Raw genomic sequence first — 22,551 nt, forward strand, 5'->3', positions numbered from 1 at the left:
GACAAAAAAAAAAAAAAAAGACATAAATAAATAAAGAGTCATCCTATCCCCTTTCTCTGCTTTATTCTCCCCCCCCCCACACACACACCCACTGGCATATGGAGGTTCCTGGGCCAGAGATGGAATTCTAACCCCAGCTGAGACCTATGCCATAGCTGTGGCAACATGGGATCCTTAACCCGCTGTGTCCCAGCCAGAACTCCCTCTCTGCTTTATTCTTCATGACACTTATCACTGCTTGAAATTATGCCACAAATCTCTACCAGTTGAGCATTGCAGTTAAACTCACAGAGAATGAAGCCAAGTGGTCTTGTTTCACATCCCAGCTCCACTACTTTTATGTCCTTTTGTTGCTTAATCTATGTTTGTCAGTTTGGGGATAGTAATAGCACCTCATAGGGTTCTGTGAGGATAGAGGAATTCGTGTGCGTACCAGTGCTCTCACATTATCTGCATCTCTACCTCTCCTAAAGCATCTCAATTACCTATTACACCGTTTTCTCTAGTGATCTGCGATCATCATTGTTATAATGCAGTCTCATAACAGCAAATTTTAAGCTCTATTTTGTTTCCCACTGTAATTCCAGTGCCTAGAAGAGCATCTGGTGCAAAATAAGTACTGAGCAAGAAAGATGAATAAACATGGCAAACAGGCTAGTAAGGTTCATCAGGTTTCCACGTTGCTACAGTGACAGTCGAGCCTGCCCAGCGATTCTCAGCTTCAGTAACCTGGTTTCTATCCGGCCCACCCATTGGCCACATGTGTCTCAGCCAGGAAACTACAACTCCCAGCAGTCTGAGCGCCTCCTGCGAGGTCCGCTAACTGTGAGCACCTGCGCAGTAGAATCCGCTGCCTGGCGTTTCCATCTGAGCGTCTGCCTGCTGCAGGGTGCTCAGTTGGATCCGGGCTGAAAAATGGGGAGGACCCTTTGCTCGCTGAGCACTGTGGGGGCCCCTCATCTCTCCCGGCTCTCTCGGATCTGAAGGGTCTAGGTCCCAGAACAGCCATCTCGCGTGAGGGGGGAGGAGGGGACCACTCCAGTTTCTATGGTGCTGGGCCCCGCTAGGTGCGCGGAATAGCTGCAGGAGGGTTGGAGAGAAATCCTAGATGGGCGTTGCCATGGTAACTCTGCAACGGAAGGGGGCGGGGTGAGATGTTTAAGGGATACCGCGGGAGGAAACAGAGTAACAGCCGAGGCACTGAGGTGCTCTTGGAGGAATGGAGAGTGTGATAGAAGAATCAGGGTGAAATAGGGAGAGTTGGGGAGATTCTAGGCATTGGGTGTTCTGAGGGAGTGGGAGTGTTTGGGTGAATTCATATGTACAAAGAAAGAGAATTGGGTTGTTTGTGCATTGTGTAGTAGGTAGAGGATTCTTATAGGGGCGAGTGGAGGCTTGTAGGGAGCATTGGGGTGTTTGGGGAGAGTGGGAGTTTTAAGGAAGAGCTGGATCTTTTTTTTTTTTTTTTTTTTTTGTCTTTTTTGTCTTTTTGTTGTTGTTGTTGTTGTTGCTATTTCTTGGGCCGCTCCCGCGGCATATGGAGGTTCCCTGGCTAGGGGTTGAATCGGAGCTGTAGCCACCGGCCTACGCCAGAGCCACAGCAACGCGGGATCTGAGCCGCGTCTGCAACCTACACCACAGCTCACGGCAACGCCGGATCGTTAACCCACTGAGCAAGGGCAGGGACCGAACCCGCAACCTCATGGTTCCTACTCAGATTCGTTAACCACTACGCCACGACGGGAACTCCAAGAGCTGGATCTTTTGAGGTGTAGTGGGAAGTTATCCAAATCAGTAGGAGGTTGTCATATGTGGCTAAAGTAATTAAATGGAATATAATGAAAAATTCAGTTCCTCAGTCACACCCCATTTCAAATCCTCAGTGGCTCTGCTGTATTGGACAGTGGAGATCTAGACTATTTCCATAATCTGGGAAATGTTTGTTGGCCAGCACTAATATACAGGATGAACTGGGATGTTACAGCAAATATGGAGTTTCCCGTTTCCTAACTGTCCGGCCATATCTCTCTTTTTTTTTTTTTTTTTTTGGTCTTTTTGTCTCTTTTGTTGTTGTTGCTATTTCTTGGGCCGCTCCCACGGCATATGGAGGTTCCCTGGCTAGGGGTTGAATCGGAGCTGTAGCCACCGGCCTACACCAGAGCCACAGCAACGCGGGATCCGAGCCGCGTCTGCAACCTACACCACAGCTCACGGCAACGCCGGATTTTTAACCCACTGAGCAAGGGCAGGGACCGAACCCGCAACCTCATGGTTCCTAGTCGGATTCGTTAACCAGTACGCCACGACGGGAACTCCCCGGCCATATCTCTTATCACTTGCCCTCCTGTTTCACCCACAGCAGGCTTCTCCCCGTTCCGCCCCATCCCCCACCCCCACCCCCCGCACATAGGACCAGTTTGATCTAGTTTTTGCCCCTGCTATTCCCTCTGCCTGGAATGCCCATCCAACTGTTTGTGTTTCAGACTTAAATGTCACCTCCCAGGAATAGATGCCCTTGACATCCCTATTTAAAGTAACCACTATCCCCTTCCCACCACCAGTCGCTATCCCATCCCCCCTTATTCTTTCTTTCAAAAACCGGATCTAAATTACTTGTTCATCATTTATCTTTAAAATTGTCCATCGTCCCCACTAGGGGGCGGCCTTGTGCTGCTTACCACGAAAAATTCCAGAGCCCAGAAGAGCACCCGGCACAGAGGGGATATTCCATAAACTGTTGATGAAATGAATGGAAGAGATTCAGAATTTGAGAGCAGAGATATGACATGGGAGATTGGGAGTTTTAGATAAACAGAGTCACAGGGAAGTTGAGGGGGATAGGAGAGGAACTGATATCAGGAATTGAGGTGATAAAAGAAGATGGGTATCTGGAATCTATGGCACAAATGAACCTATGTACACACACACACACACACACACACACACAAAGCCATGGACATAGGTAGTAGACTTGTGGTTGCCAAGGGGGAGGGGGAGAGGAGAGGGGGGATGGACTGGGAGTTTGGGGTTGGTAGATGCAAGCTATTGCATTTGGAGTGGAGAGGCAATGAGATCCCGCTGCATCGCCCTGGGAAAACTGTATCCAGTCACTTGTGATGGAACATGATGGAGGAGAATGTGAGAAAACGAATGTATGTATATGTGTAGCCACATCACTTTGCTGTACAGCAGAAATTGACAGAACATTGTAAATCAACAATAATAAAATTTTTAAAAAATAAATTTAAAAAATAAAATTAAAAATTAAAGAAAGGATGGAGCACAAGGGTTACATTAGAAAACAAATGAGGGTCTGGTAGAGGAGGACTTGGGATGTTTTAGCAGATTCACTGTTATTTGCTGCATTATTAAACTCCCAGTGCCTCAGTTTTCTTATCTGTAAAATGGGAATATCTATCACATAAGTTTGAGGATTGACTGCGATAACACATGGGATGTTTTCCGAAGACGGCCTGTCATCATCAAAGTTATTACTGATGTTAAAGCCAGAGCTGGGATACACAGGGTCCTGCTTTTTCGTCCCAGTCTGTTCCCACTTGGACTCACTGCACCTGGAAAGAAGCCTGGAGTTGCAAAATGGTTTGAAATCCACTCTGCTGAAGCCAGGCCATCTCAGACTCTCTGGCAACACTGTGTTCTTTGTAGCAACAACTGGCCGGTGATGGGTAGCAGTAAATCTCTACGCATTTGGTCCAGAACTCTCTTTATAGCTTTCCATCTGGCTTTCTTTACCCATCAAAATCCCATGCCTGCCTCCATGCTGATATTTAACTATCCCTGAACTACACTGTGCTAGGTGGGTCTGCTGGGTGGGTCACCTATAGGATCACCCCTATACACCCCAGGAGATAAGGATTGTGTCCGTTTTTTCCAGCTGGGAAAATTAAATCAGAGGGGTTCAGTGACTTATCCGAGGGCACACAGCAGAGAAGAGGGTAGGTCCTCCCTCAACCTCCACCCCCACACTTTTTTATTTTTTGCCAAGCCCGGGGTATGCGAAGTTCCAGGGCCAGGGATCTAACCCACGCCACAGCAAGGACCCAAGCCAGATCCTTAACCCGCTGTGCCACCACGGGAACCGTCCACCCCTGCACTTTCAAGAGCTTTCGTTTTAGCAGAAAGAGCGCCGGGATGGAGTCATACACAGCAGGCTCCCAATACGTGGTCATGCACTTGAGGCTCTTTCTCATTGAGCCTCGCTTTCTCCATGTGGAAAATAGGGATAATAGTAACTCAGACCGTTTTAAGAACTAAAAATCACATGCTTATACTATCTAGCACATGCTAAGCATATCGGTAATTGCTTGTCATTATATATCAGCCCTTTCCATTTCTTTTTGAGAGGCGGACGCTGTGGGTTGGCGTTTGAGGTGAATTTGGTGATGCTCCAAATTTCCATAGGGAGGGAAAACTCGCCGGGTCAACCTGATAAAAACCAGCCACGGTACCAGACAGGCATTACGCATGCGCATTCGGAAGAGCCAGAGGCACTGGGCCCAGAATCCTACCGTGGATGGAGACTCCCGTGAACCGGCAGAATACCTGGACCGAAAGGTGAGGCAGCGGAGTTTGGAGAGATACAGGTCGAATCTGAAAGGCACCAGGGAAGCCAGAGGTCTGGTCAGTCCCTAGTTGAAAGGACTCCCTTCATGGCTCACCTCACCTTCCACCCCCCGCTCTGGTAATGGTCTCGCCCGATTCCCGTTCTCTTCTACCACTCCAGGACGTACCAAGTTTCCAGAAGAGGGATGGGGGGCAGTGGGCCTGGGGGCGGAAAGGACCATTCGGCGAGCGAGACCATTGACACGGAGGTCAGGAGAAAATGGGGGGAAGGGCGAAAGGGGGCCCACACGGTTGGAAGAGGAGCGGAGAGGCCTTCGGGAGACCCTTGTTGGAAGGGCGCGGGGCCTGGAAGACCTTTATCGGGAAAAGAAGGCGGGGCCTCTGGATGGGCGGGTTCATTGGTGGGGAGGTAGGAGGTTGGGGTGGGCGAGTTCATTGCGTGTCCGACTGAGGGGGACGGAGTTGGTTGGGAGAGACCATTGTTAGTCTGGGGAGATTTGGGCAGTTCTTGAGGAGCAACCTCTTCATGTATGAATGGGGAGGGTCCGGGTGAGTGTGTGCGCGGGTAACAGGTTTGAATTGTGCCTTGAAGCAGGAGCTGGACTGTGACAGAGGCTCTGAGATCCGGGCGAACAACAGGTGCAAACGCCCCACAGTGGAAGAGTTAAGGATCTATTTGCAGAAGAGGGGGCTGCGCCGGAATGTAAGGTCCGCGGGCAAATATATCAAAAATGATGCTGGAGAGTATGTAGGGAGCCTGGACTGCTAGGCTGAGGGGCCTGACGCTGTCTCATGGTGCTGGGGAGCCATGGGAGGATCGTGAGCAGGCGAGGGACAAGGTCATCTGGCCGTAGAAAGACCTGTTTGGGGTCGTGTGGGTAACAGACTGGAGAGGGGAGACTGGAGGCAGGGAGGCCCGGGAGGAGGCTGGGCAAGGACACGCATGACCTGGATTCAAGGCTGTGGGGATGGAGAGTATAGTGCGACTGTCACCCCCCCACACACACACGCACCCCTTCCCAGGAGAGTCTTGGAGAGAGATGGCCTCCCTGGGCCTCTAGGGCAGATAAGACCCCTCTCCCAACACCAGCAGCATGGAAAAAGCCCTCCCTGTCGCCTCAGACCCCTTCTCTCTTCTTCAGCCCCCTTTGCCTCCTCACCACCGGGAGCTGACTGACAGCAGCCTCACCTCACCCTCTCTTTGGCATCTGGAGCCCAAGGACTGAGTCAGGGACAGACCTCACCTCATGAAGGCAGGAGACGGAGAAGCGGGTCCTGGAGACCCCCCAGACTGTCTGGGGTTCGATCCAGGTCAGCTGAGGATACACCCTGAAGAGCCTGAGGTCCCAGAAGAAGAGGTGAGCTCCCTGATCCCCACCTCACCCCAGTAGGAGCAGAGATTCAGGCAGCTGTGAGTGAGTGTGAGTCCCAGATCTATCACTTCCTGGCTTTGTGACTTGGCCCATGGACACACTGCTGTGTATTCACTTAAATGTTGGTGAACTCCGAATAAAGATCAGTACCCGCGTTAACAGAGTTGTTCCAGAATGAATTAGTTATTTAGTTATTTATTTACTTATTTAATGTTTATTTTGCTTTTTAGGGCCACACCCGCGGCATATGGAGGTCCCCAGGCTAGGGATCTAATCGGAGCTGTAGCCGCTGGCCTACGCCAGAGCCACAGCAACGCGGAATCTGAGCTGCGTCCGCGACCTACACCACAGCTCACAGAAACGCCGGATCCTTAACCCACTGAGCAAGACCAGGGATCGGACCTGCAACCTCATGGTTCCTAGTCAGATTCGTTAACCACTGAGCCACGACGGGAACTCCAGTTCAGGGACTTAATACACATGAATTGCTCAGAACAGTGCCCACATCCCCTGAGGATCCAATAACTAATGTTATTTCTGACCCTGTCACTGAATTCGCAGGGGACCGTGGACTGGTGAGGGCTGCTTTAGAGCCAGACTTCCCAGATTCAAATCTTGCCTCTTCTGCTTCCAAGCTCTGTGACCTCAGGCCAGTGACTCACCATCTCTGAGCTTCAGTTTATTGTGAGCACTTGGTCTGGTGCCTAATATCCAGCAAGTGTTGAATAAATGCCAAAGAAAAGGTTTTTATTACCAGCGTCCCCTCTGTGTTTGGAGTCTGGGCTGCCAATGGCAAGTCCTGGTTTCCTATGGCTGCCGAAACCAAGGACCACAGACTGGGTGACTTAAAACTACACCCATTTCTTCATTTACAGTTGGTAGTTCAGAAGTTCAAAATCAGTTTCACAAGGTGGAAATCAAGGTGTCAGCGAGGCTGTGCTGCCTCGGACGCCTGAGAAGTCATTTCCTTGCCTTTTCCAGCTTCCAGAGCTTCCTTACATTCCTCGGCTCCTGACCCTTCCTCTGTCTTCACAGCCAGCAGCTTTTAGTTCTGGGGTCACCTAGCCATCTTCTTCAGCATCAGATATCCCTCCGCTTCCCTCTTATAAGGACACTTATGGTTACATTTAGAGTCACGCAGAAAAGCGCCTCATCTCAAGATCCTTCATTCAATCATATCTACAAAGTCTCCATTACCCTTTGTTTGTTTGTTTGTGTTTGTTTTTCTACATTTGTGGCATGCGGACGTTCCTGGGCCAGGGTTGGAACTCGAGTCACAGCAGTGACAACATCAAGTCCTTAACTGCTATGCTACCAGGGAACTCCTCTATTACCATTTAAGGCAACAAGCCCAAGTTCTAGAGATTTAGGACTTGGATATATTTAGAGGCCATTCTTCAGCCTACCATATGACATAAAACAACAACAACAACTCAAACTTGTTTGAGCAGCAGAAGGTAATGTATTGCCTGACCTAACCAGAATGGAGGAAAGGATGCTTCAGGTGTAGCTAGATCTAGGTGCTCATCAGGAAGCCATCTCTTTCTTCTTTGGGGGTTGTTTTCTTCTATGGATATTTCATTGCCAGGCTGACTCTTCTCACAGGGTGCAAAAGAGGAACACAGACAGCTCCAGGCTCACATCCAAAGATAAGTACTCTGGAGAAAAATAAAGCCAGGAAGCGGGTAGGAAAAGTCAGAGGGATAGCATGAGTTTCCATTTTAAATAGGGTGGTAAGGCAAGAGCTGAAGGAGAAGTGACGTTTGACCAAAGACCTGACAAAGGTGAGGGAGGAACCCCACAGCTTTTGAGAGGAAGAGGGCTCTAGGCAACCACTCTGCTAGGGAACCTTGAGGATGCCTTAGGAGTGGCCAGAGCCTGGTGAGCCAGGGGTGAGGGTGAGCGATGAGGTCAAAGAAGAAAGGCAGGCGTGTCACGAAGGACTTCCTGGGTCAGAGTGAGGACTTGGGCTTTTCTCTGAGTTAGAGGGGAGCCAGGTAGGGCTCTGAGCTGAGAAGGGACTTCAGCCGACTTAGGTGTTAATAGGTGCCTTGTGGCTGCTATGTGGGGAGCAGACCTTGGGCGTCGAGGCAGAGAACTCAGGAGACCATGGCGGTAGCCCGAGAGATGATTTTGGCTTCCAGGAGGGTGCTGGCCTTGGGGATGGAAAGAAGTGGTCGGATTCTGGATGTATTTTCAAGTCAGTGGACTTGATGAGAGATTAGATGAAGATCTGTGAGAAAGGCGTGTCAGGTTTTTGCCCCGAGCACTTGGAAGAAAAGGAGGAGCTCCCTTTTGCTGACAGGAAGGCGCCAGGAGGGGCAGGGGTGGGGTGGGGAAGCAGGATTTCAATCTTAACCCTCTTGATCCGCATCACCGCTCCAGGAGGTCGGTCCCGTTATTTGCCCATTTTGTAAGTGTGGCGGCTGCAGCCCCAAGCTCACAGTCACGCCTGGGCAGGGGTGGGATGGGGGGATTACCCGAGCCCCTTCTTCACCTCTTCCAGGCTCCCGGAGGAGCCGAGGATGCGGCTCCGGTCCTGGTGCAGCTCATCGATGAGCACGGGGCGTACTCGACAGCGCGGCTGGTTCCGGACGCGGCAGCGGCGGCGGAGCGCTCCTCGAAGAGGGCGCCAGGCTCCCTCCGCGACAGCTCTGAGAGCCGGGAGGGGCTGCTCAGGAGGTTCAGCTGCGGGGCCTGCGGGAAAGCCTTCAAGCGCGCTTGGGAACTGCTGAGCCACGAGGTGGTGCACACTGCGGCGCGGCCCTTCCGCTGCGGCCTGTGTGCGGCCGCCTTCAAACGCCACTCGGACTGCAAGAGCCACCGCCTGGTGCATAGCGACGAGCGCCCTCACCGCTGCGACGCCTGCGGCAAGCGTTTCAAGCGAGCCAGCAACCTGCAGGTGCGGGGCCGAGGGGAGGCGGGGCCCGCGGGAAATGGGCGGGGCTGGGCGGGGCACGGGGAGGTGGGCAGGGTCTGGAGAGAGGGGTGGGGCCTGCGGGAAAAGGGGCAGGGCGGTGGAGGAGAGATGGGCGGGGCCTGAAGGAAAGGGGCAGGGCTTGTAGGAGGGGGTGGGGCCTGCGGGGGAAGGGCGGTGGACCTGCTGTAGGTCCTGCTTTGAACGGAGGGGTGGCCCTTTCTGCGACCAGGGTGAGCGGGGCCTTTGGACTGGAGGTACCTGGGGTGGATGGGGAGAGGCAGAGCCCACTGCAGAGGGAGATGTGGCTGGGATGGAAGGGAATGGGGGCAGGATGGCAGAGGTGGGGTTGAGTTAAATGAATGTGGAGATGAGCTAGAAGGTAGACCAAGCCCAGGAAAGACGAGAGAGAGGCCTAGAGAAAGGAGACCTACCACTGAGGGAGGTGGTCGCTGGGTGGCCATGAGTTGATGGGAAATAGGGAAAGATTTTTGAGGAGGGTAAGAAGGAGATAGGGGTTAGATTTGGAGAACGTACTGGAAAGATAGGCTTCCGTGGCTGGGGAGGGAAAGGGAGGGCAAGGGGAGAGGGTCAAGGGCCATGATGGGAGGAAAGAGAAGCCAGGAGTTAGAGCGGAGGCAGCCCCCACTCTCAGGGCCCTACCCTGGATCCCTCACGTGACGGGTGCCCCTCTCCTGCTGCCCCTCCTTGTGTAGCCAAAGGGACAAGAGACCTTGAAATTCCAAGAAGCCACAGGTCTACTTCCAGGGCTCTCTCTGAATCCACCATCCCAGGGGCCTACTTTGCCCTGCCAGCAGCGTGTGTGCACTAGGCTGGAAGGGTGGCAGGGAGGCTTAGGGATGTGGGTCGGGCTGTCCTTCTGTGGGTGCCATATCCCCAGAGGCCTGAGAAGCTCCAGGAGGCTCTCCTGGGCCCCCAAGTTCTAGTGTATGGAACTCTAAGAATTCCAAAAATTATGACTTTGAACATGGCCTTCCAGGTCATGGTGAAGGTCCATTTGTCCAGGTCGGAGGAAGCACCTATTTCATTTTATTATTATTTGAAATGTATTTTACTTAATGGTTTGATTTGTAATTTTTTTTTCTTTTTTAGGGTTGCGCTCCCGGCATATGGAAGTTCCCAGCCTGGGGGTCAAATCGGAGCTGCAGCTGCCCCCATGCCACAACCACAGTAATTCTAGAACCGAGCCACATCTGCAACCTACACCACAGCTCATGGCAAGGCCAGATCCTTAAACTCACTGAGCAGGGCCAGGGATCAAACCTGCATCCTCGTGAATACTAGTCAGATCCATTACCACTGAACCACATCGGGGACTTCTGATTTGTAATTTTGAAAATGTTTGGGATTTCCTGTTGTGGCTCAGTGCGTTAAGAACCCAACTGGTATCCATGAGGACTCGGACTGGATCCCTAGCCCTCTTCAGTGGGTTAAGGATACCGCTTGGTGGTGAGCTGTGGTGTAGGTCGCAGATACGGCTTGGATCTGGCCTTTGCCGTGGCTGAGGTGTAGGCCGGCAGCTGCAGCTCTGATTGGACCCCTAGCCTGGGACTTTCCATGTGCTCAGATGCGGCCCTAAAAAAAAAAAAAAAAAAAAAAAGTTTAGATGGTTGGTCTAAGTTCATTTGGTCTCTCTCCCGGACACCGGAGACCAGAGACCGGAGACCGGCAAGTACTAGGGGTGCGTCTACCTGGAGAGGCGTGTCCTGCAGACAGGAGCCCCCGCCCTCACTCCCCGTGCTGTCCCCATCCCCAGGAGCACCGCCGCATCCACACCGGGGAGCGCCCGTTCTCCTGCGCATCCTGCCCAAAGCGCTTCAAGACCCCCTACGAGCTACATCGTCATGAGCCTCTGCACGCTCCTTCGCGGCCCTTCCCCTGCCCGGACTGCGGCAAGGCCTTCGCAGCTGGGCCCGCCCTGCTTCTGCACCGGCGGCAGCACTGCGAGGACAAGCCCCACGCGTGCGGGGTGTGCGGCAAGCGCTTCACCTACGGCCACAGCCTGCGGGTGCATGAGCGCGTGCACACGGGCGATCGGCCCTTCGTCTGCCCGCTGTGCGCCAAGGCCTTCAAGCAGTCCAATGCGCTGGCCTCTCACCACCGCGTGCACTCGGGCGAGCGGCCCTACCGCTGTGCCACGTGCGGCAAGGCTTTCAAACAGTCGTCCTACCTGTCTATCCACCGGCGCATGCACACGGGTGAGCGGCCCTACCCCTGCGACACCTGCGGCAAAGCCTTCGCCAGGCCCTCGCTGCTCCTGCAGCATCGCCGCGTGCACAGCGCCACACGCCCCCACGCCTGCCGCTTCTGCCCTAAGCTCTTCAAGGACCTGAACTACTGCGCGGTCCACGAGAAGGTGCACACGCGGGACACGCCCTACAAGTGCGGCATCTGCGGCAAGGGCTTCGCGCATCCCAGCAACCTGCAGCAGCATCAGAGGGTGCATGGGGATGGGTGAGGGCTGGGTGCTGGGTAGCGGGGAGCCAAGGAGGGCTCCATGTCCCCAAAGCCGTTATACAAGCAGTAACCATGTCCAGGAGAGGCCCTCTTTAGGACAGTGCAGTCCAATAGCACTTTCTGCAGCGAGAGAAATATTTGGGGGAGTTCCCTGGCGGCTCAGCAGGTTAAGGATCCAGTGTTGCCACCATTCCGGCTTGGCACCTATGTGCCGTGACAGAGGTTTGACCCCGGTCCCAGGGAACTTCCACATGCTTTGGGGTTGCCAAAGAAAGGAAAGTTTGGCATCAGTGCCCTCCAATATCTTAGCAACCAGCCATGTGGTCTTTTGAGCGTTTGAATTGTGGCTAGTACCCCTGTGGAAGAGTTGTGTTTGGTTTTTTGTTTTGTTTTTTGTAACTTTTTGGTTTGAAATAGACTCACAAGAAGTTGCAAATATCACACAGACTTTCCCATGTGCCTTCACACGGCTTCCCCCGTGGAGCCCATCTTAGATAACCATAGGACATTATCCAAAACCAGGCAATCCTGGAGTTCCCTTGATGGCTCAGCAGTTAACAAACCCGACTAGGATCCATGAGGATGCAGGTTCAATCCCTGGCCTTGCTCAGTGGCTTCAGGATCGGGTGTTGCCATGAACTGTGGCGTAGGTTGCCGATGCAGCTCAGATCCCACGTTACTGTGGCTGTGGCCTAGGCGGGCAGCTGCAGCTCCAATTTGACCCCTAGCCTGGGAACTTCCATAGGCCGTGTGCGTGGCCCTAAAAAGCAAAATACATACATACATACATAACCAGGCAGTCCATTCTGGAACGACTCTGTTAACGTGGGTACCGATCTTTATTCGGCGTTCACCAAAATTTAAGTGAATAGTCAAACTCGCCAAATTTGAACCAACTGCACTTTCAAGAGCCACAGGTGGCCAGTTGCTGCCCTCTTGGCCCACAGGTCAAAGGCATGGAGGCGTGCCACACACCACGGTCCCGGTAAGCTGCTTCGTGTTCTTGATATTCTCAAGAAGGGCTTTGCAGAGGGGCTTTCACAAAACATTTCTCTTTTTCTTTTTTCCTGCAAAGTCAAGAGGAACACGTATAATGGAGTTCCTGTCGTGGCTCAGTGGTTAACGCATCTGACTAGGAACCATGAGGTTGCGGGTTTGATCCCTGGCCTCACTCAGTGGGTTAAGGATCCGGTGTTGCCGTGAGCTGTGGTGTAGGTTGCAGATGCGGCTCGGATCCCGCGTTGCTGTGGCTCTGGTGTAGGCTGGCAGCTACAGCTCGGATTCGACCCCTAGCCTGGGAACCTCCATATGCCACGGGAGTGGCCCAAGAAATGGCAAAAATATCAAAAATAAGGGGAGGGGACATGTATAAATCTCACCCAGAGCAGAAAGTGCACATACCCAACCCAGTACACGGGTTATGTGGTGTAAACTCAGAGCTGCTACCGCGAATGACCCATTAGGTGGCCCTGTAGCTGTTACTAATTTACTCTGCGAATGAGGGCCTCTGGTCATGAGAACGTCCCCGTGGTGGCTTGTGGCCTGAGAAACCTCTGGGTCACGCCCCAAGTGCTGGTCCAAGCTGTGGGTGCTTGAATGTGAGCCCGGCATGCACCTCTCTGTCTGCAAAGCCAATGTCTTCCTTCTGGTCAGTTCTCCTCTGGTTGGGAGAGGGGGCATGTGCTGCCCTCCTCTGTTTGTGCCCTTTGGGAGGCCATGCAAGGACCAGGAGACCAGCCCCGTCTGCTGGGGGGTCTCCAACCTGCCGCAGTGAGGTTAGTGGGATTTTGCGTTGGGTTATTTTCCCGCTCAGCTCTGAGTCTGGATATTCACTTCTGGGAAAACAGCCCCCCCCCCCCCATTTACAGACGAGCCGACTGAGGCTTATGGAGATGGGAACCCCCACAGGTATTTTGAAACGGGTATGGTTGAGGCAGAAATGAAATCGGATCTTCGGAAACCAGCCTTGTGATGTCATGCTGATAAGTAGAGATCCTTCCTTTGAGCCTCCAGAAGGTCCTCGACCACGTGGAAACCATCCACCCTAGAGCCATCCAGGTCTAGTGAGGACAGAGGTGCTGGGGGTCACGGGGATTGAGGGTGGGTTGCATGGGCTCTTGCATTTAGGGACGAAAGAAGGCGAAGGAAGAGAATGAGAGGTTGATTCAATCACAGCCAAAATAATCTTAGCACAGGAAGATTTTAACACTTCACCCTTTCTGTATCTTGCTTTTAAGTCTCTAAGTGTATTTCTTGTTTGGTAACAATATGAATTCATTTCTTATAGTTGGAAAACGATACCTAGAAAACAATAAAGATAATTTCACAGATAACCTAAGGCAGTCACCATCTGGTATTTGGAATCTCCTTTATCTCACCAGAAAAAAAAAAAAAAAAAAGATAACCCATCACCAAATATGGGCACTCACTGCATCTCATTCAATTTTTATATACACTGAATGCTGGCATGTTGAATATATTTAACATGTATTGAATATTTGGCCGTACCTACAGCATAGGGAAGTTTCTGGGCCAGGGACTGAATCCAAGCCACAGCTGTACCCTACACCACAGCTGCAGCAATACCAGATCCTTTAAGCCACCGCCAGAGCTGGGGATGGAACCCACACCTCCACAGCGACCTGAGCTGCCAGAGTCTGATTCTTAACCCACTGTATCACAGCGGGAACCCCTGCATGTATATGATTAATCTGGGTCTCTGAAGATTCCGACCATTGAAGACAATTGCCTCCAATAGTATCATGTCTAATACCTGTCACTCTATTTGAAGCCTCACTTTTTCACAACTTGATCCAGGAAGGCTTATACAACTACTCTCCAAGAACATTTAAGGCATTCACAACCATTCACAATGGTGGAGTTTTTTCCTTCTTTTTTTGGCCACACCAGTTCCCAGGTTAGGAGTTGAATCTGAGCCGCAGCTGCGACCTACACCACAACCACAGCAATGCTGGATCCTTAACCCATTTTGCAACACAGGAACTTCTAGGGATGGTGTTTTTTCATATGCTATGCCTTAAATATTTTACCTCCTTGTGTAATTTCTAGCATAATATAAGTACCTTTGCTGGAATCGAGCGTAGGAATGGGACATCACTTCCAAAAAAATCAGAATATACATTCTTTCCAAGAGCACATCCAACATTCTCAAGGATTGACCACATACTGGGGCACAAAAATAACTTCAACAACTTTAAGAGTGCAGAAATTCTTTCTGTATCTTCTCTGACCCTAATGGCATGAAACAAGAAATCAACCACAGGAGAAGAAATGAGAAAAAACTGACTACATGGAATAAACAACATGCTACTAAAAAACCAATGGTCAACGAGGAAATCAAAATGGAAATGAAATATACCTTTAGATAAATGATAATGAAAACAAACCATTCAAAATCAATGGGATGCTGTAAAAGCAGTGCTTAGAGGGAAGTTCATAGCATTACAGGCCTTCCTCAAAAAAGAAGAAAAATCTCAAATTGACATCATACCAGCTAAAAGATTTAGAAAAAGAACAAACAAAACCTAAACTCAGCAGAAGGAAGGAAATCTAAGGATCAAAGAGGAAATCAATAGACTAGAGATTCAAAAAACAATAGAAAAAAAATCAGTAAAACCAAGAGCTGGTTCTTTGAAAGGGTAAACAAAATTGACAAACCTCTGGCCAGACTCACTAAGAAGAGGAGAGAAAGAACTCAAACGAAGTAAGAAATGAAAAGGGATAAATCTCAACGGATACTACACAAATACAAAAGAAAAAAAAAACCCATAAGAGAATACTACAAACAATTATATGTGAACAAATTTGACAACCTAGAAGAAGTGGACAACTTTCTAGAGACACAGAGCCACCAAAACGGAATCAAGAGGAACTAGATGAATTGGACAGACCGATCACTGGAAATGAAATTGAATATGTAATAAAAACACTCCCTGCAAACCAAAGTCCAGGACCAGATGGCTTCACAAGTAAATTCTACCAAACCTACAAAGAAGAACTTATACCCATCCCTCTTAAACTTTTCCAAAAGGTTAAAGAAGAAGGAACACTCCCAAAGACATTCTATGAAGCCGACATCACCACAAACATTTTCTATAAACTCCTTAATAATTATATTTTGCTTTTGCTGTTCACGAATGTATGCCCAGCCCTTAAACGGTGCCTGAAACATGTGAGGCATGCCATGTGTATGCTGCATAGATACATGACTGCCATAGAGGAGTGTAATTTGATAGAAATAGAATTCAAATGTAATGTAAACGTTTCTAGTAGCCACATTTTTTTTTTTTTTTTTTTTTTTTTTTTTTTTTGCTTTTTAGGGCTGCACCCATGGCATATGGAAGTTCCCAGGCTAGGGATTGAATTGGAACTGCAGCTGCTGACCTACAGCTCACAGCAATGCCGGATCCTTAACCCACTGAGCTGGGCCAGGGATTGAACCCACATCCTCATGGATACTAGTTGGATTCGTTTCTGCTGAGCCATGACCGGAACTCTCTAGCAGCCACATTTTTAAAAGAGCAAAAGAAAGCAGATAAATTTAGTTGTCATCATCCATGTGTAATATATTTCATTTACCCACAAATATTGTATCAAACAAGCAATCAAAATGAAAGTTATTAATTTCATATTTATGTACTCCTTTTCATGGTAAGACTTCAAATCTGGGTGTATTTTTAATAGATAGCTCATCTCACTTCATCCTAGTCCTATTTCAATGTTCAAGATCCACATGGCGTTTTTTTTTTTTTTCTTTCCTTCTACAATCATTATAAAGACTCCTCTTTGCCACAAGGACCTGTGGGTGTGAGGTCACCTATTGGATGTTTTTCTTCAAGGAAAAAAAAATCCTTCTTATCTTCGAAAGGGAAGATGTTAACCTGGAAGTAATCTTACTACTTTGCATCAGCACGAAAGGGCAGGTGGTTGAGTAGCAGGGTGAAATTATCCCAGGAATTCTCTCCAATCTTGGATTTTTCTCAGGTTTGTGAAACAAATAGAAGGTCATGAGGTTGTTTAAAAAAGAAAAGACGACAAAGCAACTTGCCAACCAAAGGATAGTATGGGTGGCTTTGATTTCAGGAGATGGCTGGGACCAGAGGCTGGGGCTGTGAACATGCCAGGCTCTCTGGTGATGCAAGCAGAGGAGATTCACCACGTAGAGCCTGGACCACACCATGAAGCCCACAGAAAGGAGATTTCGAATTATTATGACATTCACACATGCCCTTGAGGGTTGTGTACCAACTGCTTCGTTGGGCAGTGGAGTGAAGACTATCCAGACCCAACAGCTGTGAAATTGGGATTCGCTTCTACCATGTTGATGATGTGGATGTAGATGAGCAGGTCGATGCCCCAGAAGAAGAAGGAGGAGGGGTAGATGCACCCAGAGTTTATCGATTTCAGCCACGCCCACTTAGAATTCCCAGGACTGATGGTGATGGCTTGGAAGGCGCTCAGGAGGGCGGTGGTACAGATGGAAAGACCCCGGGTTACTCTGTGCATGAACGAAGTTACCTCACACCCAACCTCATCCAGAAAACGGCTTACTCCAAAGGATGACACGCTATCTGGTATCAACTTGAACATGCAGACGAGGCATTGACCAAAGTCGGGTCAAATCATATAGACTTTTTCAAGGGATTTTGATTTAAGAAGACAGACATATGGAACATGAAGAGCAATGAGTTTCCCATGAACCCAACACAAATTTGAAATATGAAGAAAAGCCCTCAAACTACATCACTTGGAAACATTTTTGCATTGATGTCTTACATGCTGTAATTAGATCAAATGAAACAAAATCGATTATGCCGTGAAGTTTGAAATAATGGAGCTTGAGGAAGGCTGTAAGGACTCAGAGGTCAGTGTGAGGTTAAGATGTAAGCATGTTAACGCTTCTGGATGACAGGCCAAGGTGTGTCGCTTCCAGATCCTGGTCCGGGGGAATTCTTGAGAACCTTAGATATAGAATTAGGTTTATAAGGAAAATAGAGTTCCAATTGCTCATTGAAACAGAGGGAAAAAAGAAAATGGTAGCAGTAGACAGAAATAGCCATCGATTCTAAAAAGATGATTGGAATTGATACAAGTAAAGGCCAAAATTAAAAGATTACAGGAGTTCCCGTAGTGGCTTAGTGGTAATGAACCCGACTAGTGTCCATGAGGACGTGAGTTCGATCCCTGGACTCGCTCAGTGGGTTAAGGATGCGGTGTTGCCGTGAGCTCTGCTGTAGGTCGCAGAAATGGCTTGGATACTTTGTGGCTGTGACTGTGGGGTAGGCTGGTAGCTACAGCTCCGATTCCACCCCTAGCCTGGGAATCTCCATATGCTGTGGGCGTGGCCCTAAAAAGACCAAAAAAAAAAAAAAAAAAAGATTACAATCCTCATGTGGAAAAGAAAAACAAATTCAAAAGTCAGGTCCTTCAAAATAATAATAACATATAGTTTAAAAAATCTAGGGGATGGGGGGATGTGCTTGGGTTTGGGATGGAAATCCTGTGAAATTGGATTGTGATGATCATTATACAACTACAGATGTGATAAATTCATCGAGTAATAAAAAAAAAGTAAAAAAAAAATCTATATGAAACTGTAACACTCCCCCACAGGAAGACACCAATAATATCAGGAATTAACAATTTTTTTTGTCTTTTTGTCAATTCTAGGGCTGCACCCGCAGCACATGGAGGTTCCCAAGCTAGGGGTCCAGTCAGAACTTCAGCTGCCGGCCTACACCACAAACGCAGCAACACAGGATCCGAGCCGCGTCTGTGACCTACACCACAGCTCACGGCAACACCGGATCCTTAAGCCACTGAGCAAGGCCAGGGATCCAACCCGCAACCTCATGGTTCCTAGTCGGATTCGTTAACCACTGAGCCACGACGGAAACTCCAGGAATTAACAATGTTGAAGAGAGAGCAGTGGACGAGTGGCAAATATTAGAAAAATAACATGATACTATGATTGTCTATGCCAATAAATTTGGAAATTGAGGAGATTTGGGGACACAACTCTAGAAAACATAACTTACAAAAAAATTATATTGAAATAATAGAAAGACATAAATATGCAAGGCTCCTCATGATACATTGAACAGCGGGAAAAATTCTCCCAGAAAATATCTCAAAGAATGCTTCAATGCTGAGGTGCACCAAACACATCAGATACAAATAATATCTATGAATCACTGTTAAGGATGGAATAATGGAGAATATTCTATTCACCACACGATGAGCTCAGCTCATGTGACCATAGTCTACTAGTCACATTATGCACTCAGCATACCTCTGGGAGCAAAGAGCAACGAAATAAGTGTGAAAAAGACAACACCAGCTCTATTGCATAAACCAAAAAAAAATACTTTTGGGCTGTGCCCATGGCATGCAGAAGTTCCCAGGCCAGGGATCATTAGAAACCAAAATTTAAAAACTTATACCTAGAATGTCAAGAATCATCTTTAAGTTTGCGTTTTGAAATCTCTCCATTTGAGACTTAGTAGAAATACCTGCTACCGCTGCTTCTATGCCTCATACTTTCGGATTTCATGGTTTCCTATAAAGAGAGAAAGTGAAATCTATAATAATCAGAAAATTGGAAGACCATTTTTTAAATCATTGACAGATTATTTAAGTTTTAAGAAAGAAACCAGTAGAATCATTGGTTAAATTACTGGAATATTTAAGAATGATTTTCAAGGTCACTGAAAGCAAAATTAATTAACAAAAATTATTTGGGTTTCTATACGCCAGCAAAAAATAATTTTAAAATGCAATTTAAAGAGTAATAAAAAATAAATAAATAAAATAAAAAAATAAAGAGCAATACCTGGAGTTCCCATTGTGGCTCAGTGGAAATGAATCTGAGTAGCACCCATGAGGATGTGGGTTCAATCCCTGGCCTTGCACAGTGGGTTAAGGATCTGGCGTTGCCATGAACTGTGGTGTAGGTCACAGATGCGGCTCAGATCTGGCGTTGCTGTGGTGGTGGTGTGAGCTGGCAGCTACAGCTCCAATGTAATCCCTAGCCTGGGAAAGTATGCCATGGGGGTGGCCCTAAAAAGAAAAAAATAATCACATAAATAAATACAGAGCAATACCATTGGAGTTTCCTGGTGTTCTAGTGATTTGGACTTGGCACTCTCACTACTGCAGCCTGGGTTCCATCCCTGGTCTGGGAACTAGATCCCACATTAGAAAACAAAACAAAAAACCCCAAGAGGGATACATAAAATAGATCACAAAAAAAAAAAAAAAAAAAAAAAATTTTAAAAAAAAAAAAAAAAAAAAAAAAAAAAAAAAAAAAAAAAAAAAACTGTTAAACAAAGGAATTAATATCTGCAAAAGATGTGTAAAACCTATAAGAAAAAACAGTGGTGTACATCTGCTTACATGTAATTAAAGCATTTTAATTGAAAATGATGTGTGATAATTTGATAAACAGTGTTATCCATAAAAGTAGAATGACAAATGGTGTTATCTATAAAATAAAATGAAAACCCAAAAAACAAAAGTGAGACTTACTGATGATTGGAAAAGGAATGAAGTGAATTCAAGGGGCAAATTTTATCACATGTAAATATACATCAGACTAAATGTACAGAATCAAGAAGAGACATGAAAGAAAAGATAGATAAAGGTGTGTGGAATTTTCATATATCTGTTAATAATAAGCTGAAAGTCAAGATACAATGAAGAGGAGTTCCCGTCATGGCACAGTGGTTGACGAATCTGACTAGGAACCATGAGGTTGCGGATTCGATCCCTGGCCTTGCTCAGTGGGTTAAGGATCCCACATTGCCGTGAGGTCACAGACTCGGCTCAGATCCCGCGTGGCTGTGGTTTTGCTATCAGGTGGATGGTGGCCTCGGCTACAGCTCCAATTTGACTCCTAGCCTGGGAACCTCCCTATGCCGCGGTTGTGGTGCTAGAGAAGGCAAAAAGACAAAAAAAAAAAAAAAAAAATACAATGAAGAAAGTATGATACAGAGTTCCCGTTGTGGCACTGTGGCTTAAGAATCTGACTGCAGCAGCTGGAGTCGCTGTGGAGGTGCAGGTTCCATCCCTAGCCTGATGCAGCGGGTTGAAAGGAGCCGGTGTTGCCGCAGTTGGGGCACAGGTCGCAGCTGCAGCTCAGATTCAGTCCCTGGCTGGGAAATTTCCATAGGCTGAAGACGTGGCCATAACCTTGAAAACATTAATAAATAGGGTCATATGGTTTTAAATGGAAACAAAACAGCAGCAATGAAACAGTACGGGAGAGCGGGACGAGATACTGATGAATGAAAGATAGGATGAAAGCAGGAAGGAAGCTAAAGCGACATTCGTGGAGGAAAAGAGCATGGGGGGCAGTGATATGAGAAAAGCAGAAGTACCCTTCTCTCCAACAGAGGAACACCTGAAGGTTAAATCTGAATACAATGGAAGTCTCTGTAAGGAAGCTTGCGGGGAGGATGGGACAACTGGGAGGGTCTTCATGCCTCCCCCTCATGCTCAAGGCTGCGTGTCTCAGATCCTTACTGCGAGCATCTGGCTTCCCCAAAAAGGCGAGGCATTGCGGAAAGGCTGGGTCTGACCAGCAAAGACTGTAGAGCAGGGACGTGAGGGCAAGGCTTCCTCCCAGTGGGTCACCTTGTCACCTGCTGCCTCCACGACCTCGTCTATTGGGGACCATCCTGACATGCCCAGAGGTGCCGCAAATCCCTCTCCCAGATGCCAAGTGATTCTCCTGGTAAGTTCCTGAGGTTTATTGATCAGGATGCCAAGTCGCCCTCTGAGGATGTAAAGGCTTCTCCGTTGCTCTGCATCTTAAAGCCAACTTCAGAATCTAGGGGATCGAAATTGGTTTTCCCTCCACGAATGGACAGTCCCCCAGGACGTGATAAAGTCTGGCTCCAGAGCAGCTCCTCAGAGAACACGTTCCTTTTCCTCCTGAGCCTGCTGTGCCTCCTGCTTTTATAACTTACTTTTTCCACAGGTTCGTTGAGACTCCATTGAATGATGTCACACCTTGAACTACAGGGGTTTGAGCAGGTGCAGGTTCCCTTACATACGGATTTTTTTCCCCCACTAAATATGTACTATAGTGCTCTACATCCAGGGTTGGTTGAGTCCACTGATCCAAAGCCACAGGTACAGAAGGCTCAATGTACGGTTATATTTGGATTTTCACTTGTGCAGGGGTCAGCGCCCTGAACCTTCACAGAGTTGTATGTCAACCGATATTGCAAAATAATGACCATAATAAAATTCGCTAACATCTCAATCACCTCCCATAATTTCCTGTCTGTGTGTATGTGGTTGCATGGGGCGGTCAAGGATGAGAACATTTCACATTTACTCCTTTAGCAAATGTCAGGTGCACCATGCAGTATTGTTGGAGTTCCCTGGTGGCTCAGTGGGTTAAACATCCAGCATTGTCACTGCTGCAGCTCTGGTTGCTACTGTGGCAAGGGTTCCATCCATGACCTGGGAACGTCCACATACCGTGGGTACAGCCAAAAAAAAAAAATGCAATGCAGGGTTATTAACTATAGTAACCATGCTGCTGATTAGACTCCCAGAAACAACATGACTCGAAAAGATACATGTCCTCCAGTGTTCATTGCAACACTCTGTACAATAGCCAAGATGTGGAAACTACCTAAATGCCCATCGACGGAGGAGTGGATCAAGAAGTCGTATATGCGGAGTTCCCGTCATGGTGCAGTGGTTAACGTATCCGACTAGGAACCAAGAGGTTGCAGGTTTGATCCCTGCCCTTGCTCAGCGGGTTGACGATCCAGCGTTGCCGTGAGCTGTGGTGTAGGTTGCAGACGTGGCTTGGGTCCTGGGTTGCTGTGGCTCTGGCGTAGGGTGGCAGCTACAGCTCCAATTAGACCCCTAGCCTGGGAAGCTCCACATGCCGTGGAAGCGGCCCAAGAAATGGCAAAGAGACAAAAAAAAAAAAGTCGTATACGTACACAACGGAATATTATTCAGCCATTAAAAGGAAAGAAATAACGGCATTTGCAGCAACATGGATGGACCTAGAAATGATCGTGCTAAGTGAAGTCAGTCAGACAGTGAGACACCAACATCAAATGTTCATGTGGAATCTAAAAAAAGGACACAGTGAACTTCTTTGCAGAACAGATAATGACTCACAGACTTTGAAAAACGTATGGTTTCCAAAGG

The 22,551-nt window shown here is 48.3% G+C and overlaps 1 protein-coding gene, 1 long non-coding RNA gene and 1 pseudogene across 4 annotated transcripts; 1 reads left to right on the plus strand and 2 right to left on the minus strand.

Annotated features, from left to right (window-relative positions):
• LOC110261015 lies at positions 2,406-4,883 on the minus strand. Its single transcript, XR_002344717.1, has 3 exons — positions 4,752-4,883; positions 4,530-4,611; positions 2,406-2,734 (listed from the first exon to the last, which is right to left on the minus strand). It is a non-coding gene; the product is annotated as an uncharacterized LOC110261015 (long non-coding RNA).
• LOC102165847 (zinc finger protein 664-like) lies at positions 3,180-14,721 on the plus strand. Of its 3 annotated transcripts, XM_005664651.3 has the most exons (5): positions 3,180-4,575; positions 5,180-5,287; positions 5,727-5,942; positions 8,464-8,859; positions 10,652-14,721. In XM_005664651.3, exons 3-5 carry the CDS (start codon positions 5,832-5,834, stop codon positions 11,351-11,353), a joined length of 1,209 nt encoding a protein of 402 aa, XP_005664708.1. In that variant the 5' UTR covers positions 3,180-4,575; positions 5,180-5,287; positions 5,727-5,831; the 3' UTR covers positions 11,354-14,721. The 3 variants fall into 3 exon arrangements, with proteins under 3 accessions (XP_005664708.1, XP_005664711.1, XP_020950307.1); XM_005664654.3 differs by lacking the exons at positions 3,180-4,575; positions 5,180-5,287 and adding an exon at positions 5,036-5,133; XM_021094648.1 differs by lacking the exon at positions 3,180-4,575 and having other exon boundaries at positions 5,180-5,292.
• Positions 15,806-17,592, minus strand: LOC102166857 (annotated as a pseudogene).

The sequence above is a fragment of the Sus scrofa genome, chromosome 6 (genome assembly GCF_000003025.6).
Source record: "Sus scrofa isolate TJ Tabasco breed Duroc chromosome 6, Sscrofa11.1, whole genome shotgun sequence".
Classification (NCBI taxonomy): Eukaryota; Metazoa; Chordata; class Mammalia; order Artiodactyla; family Suidae; genus Sus; species Sus scrofa.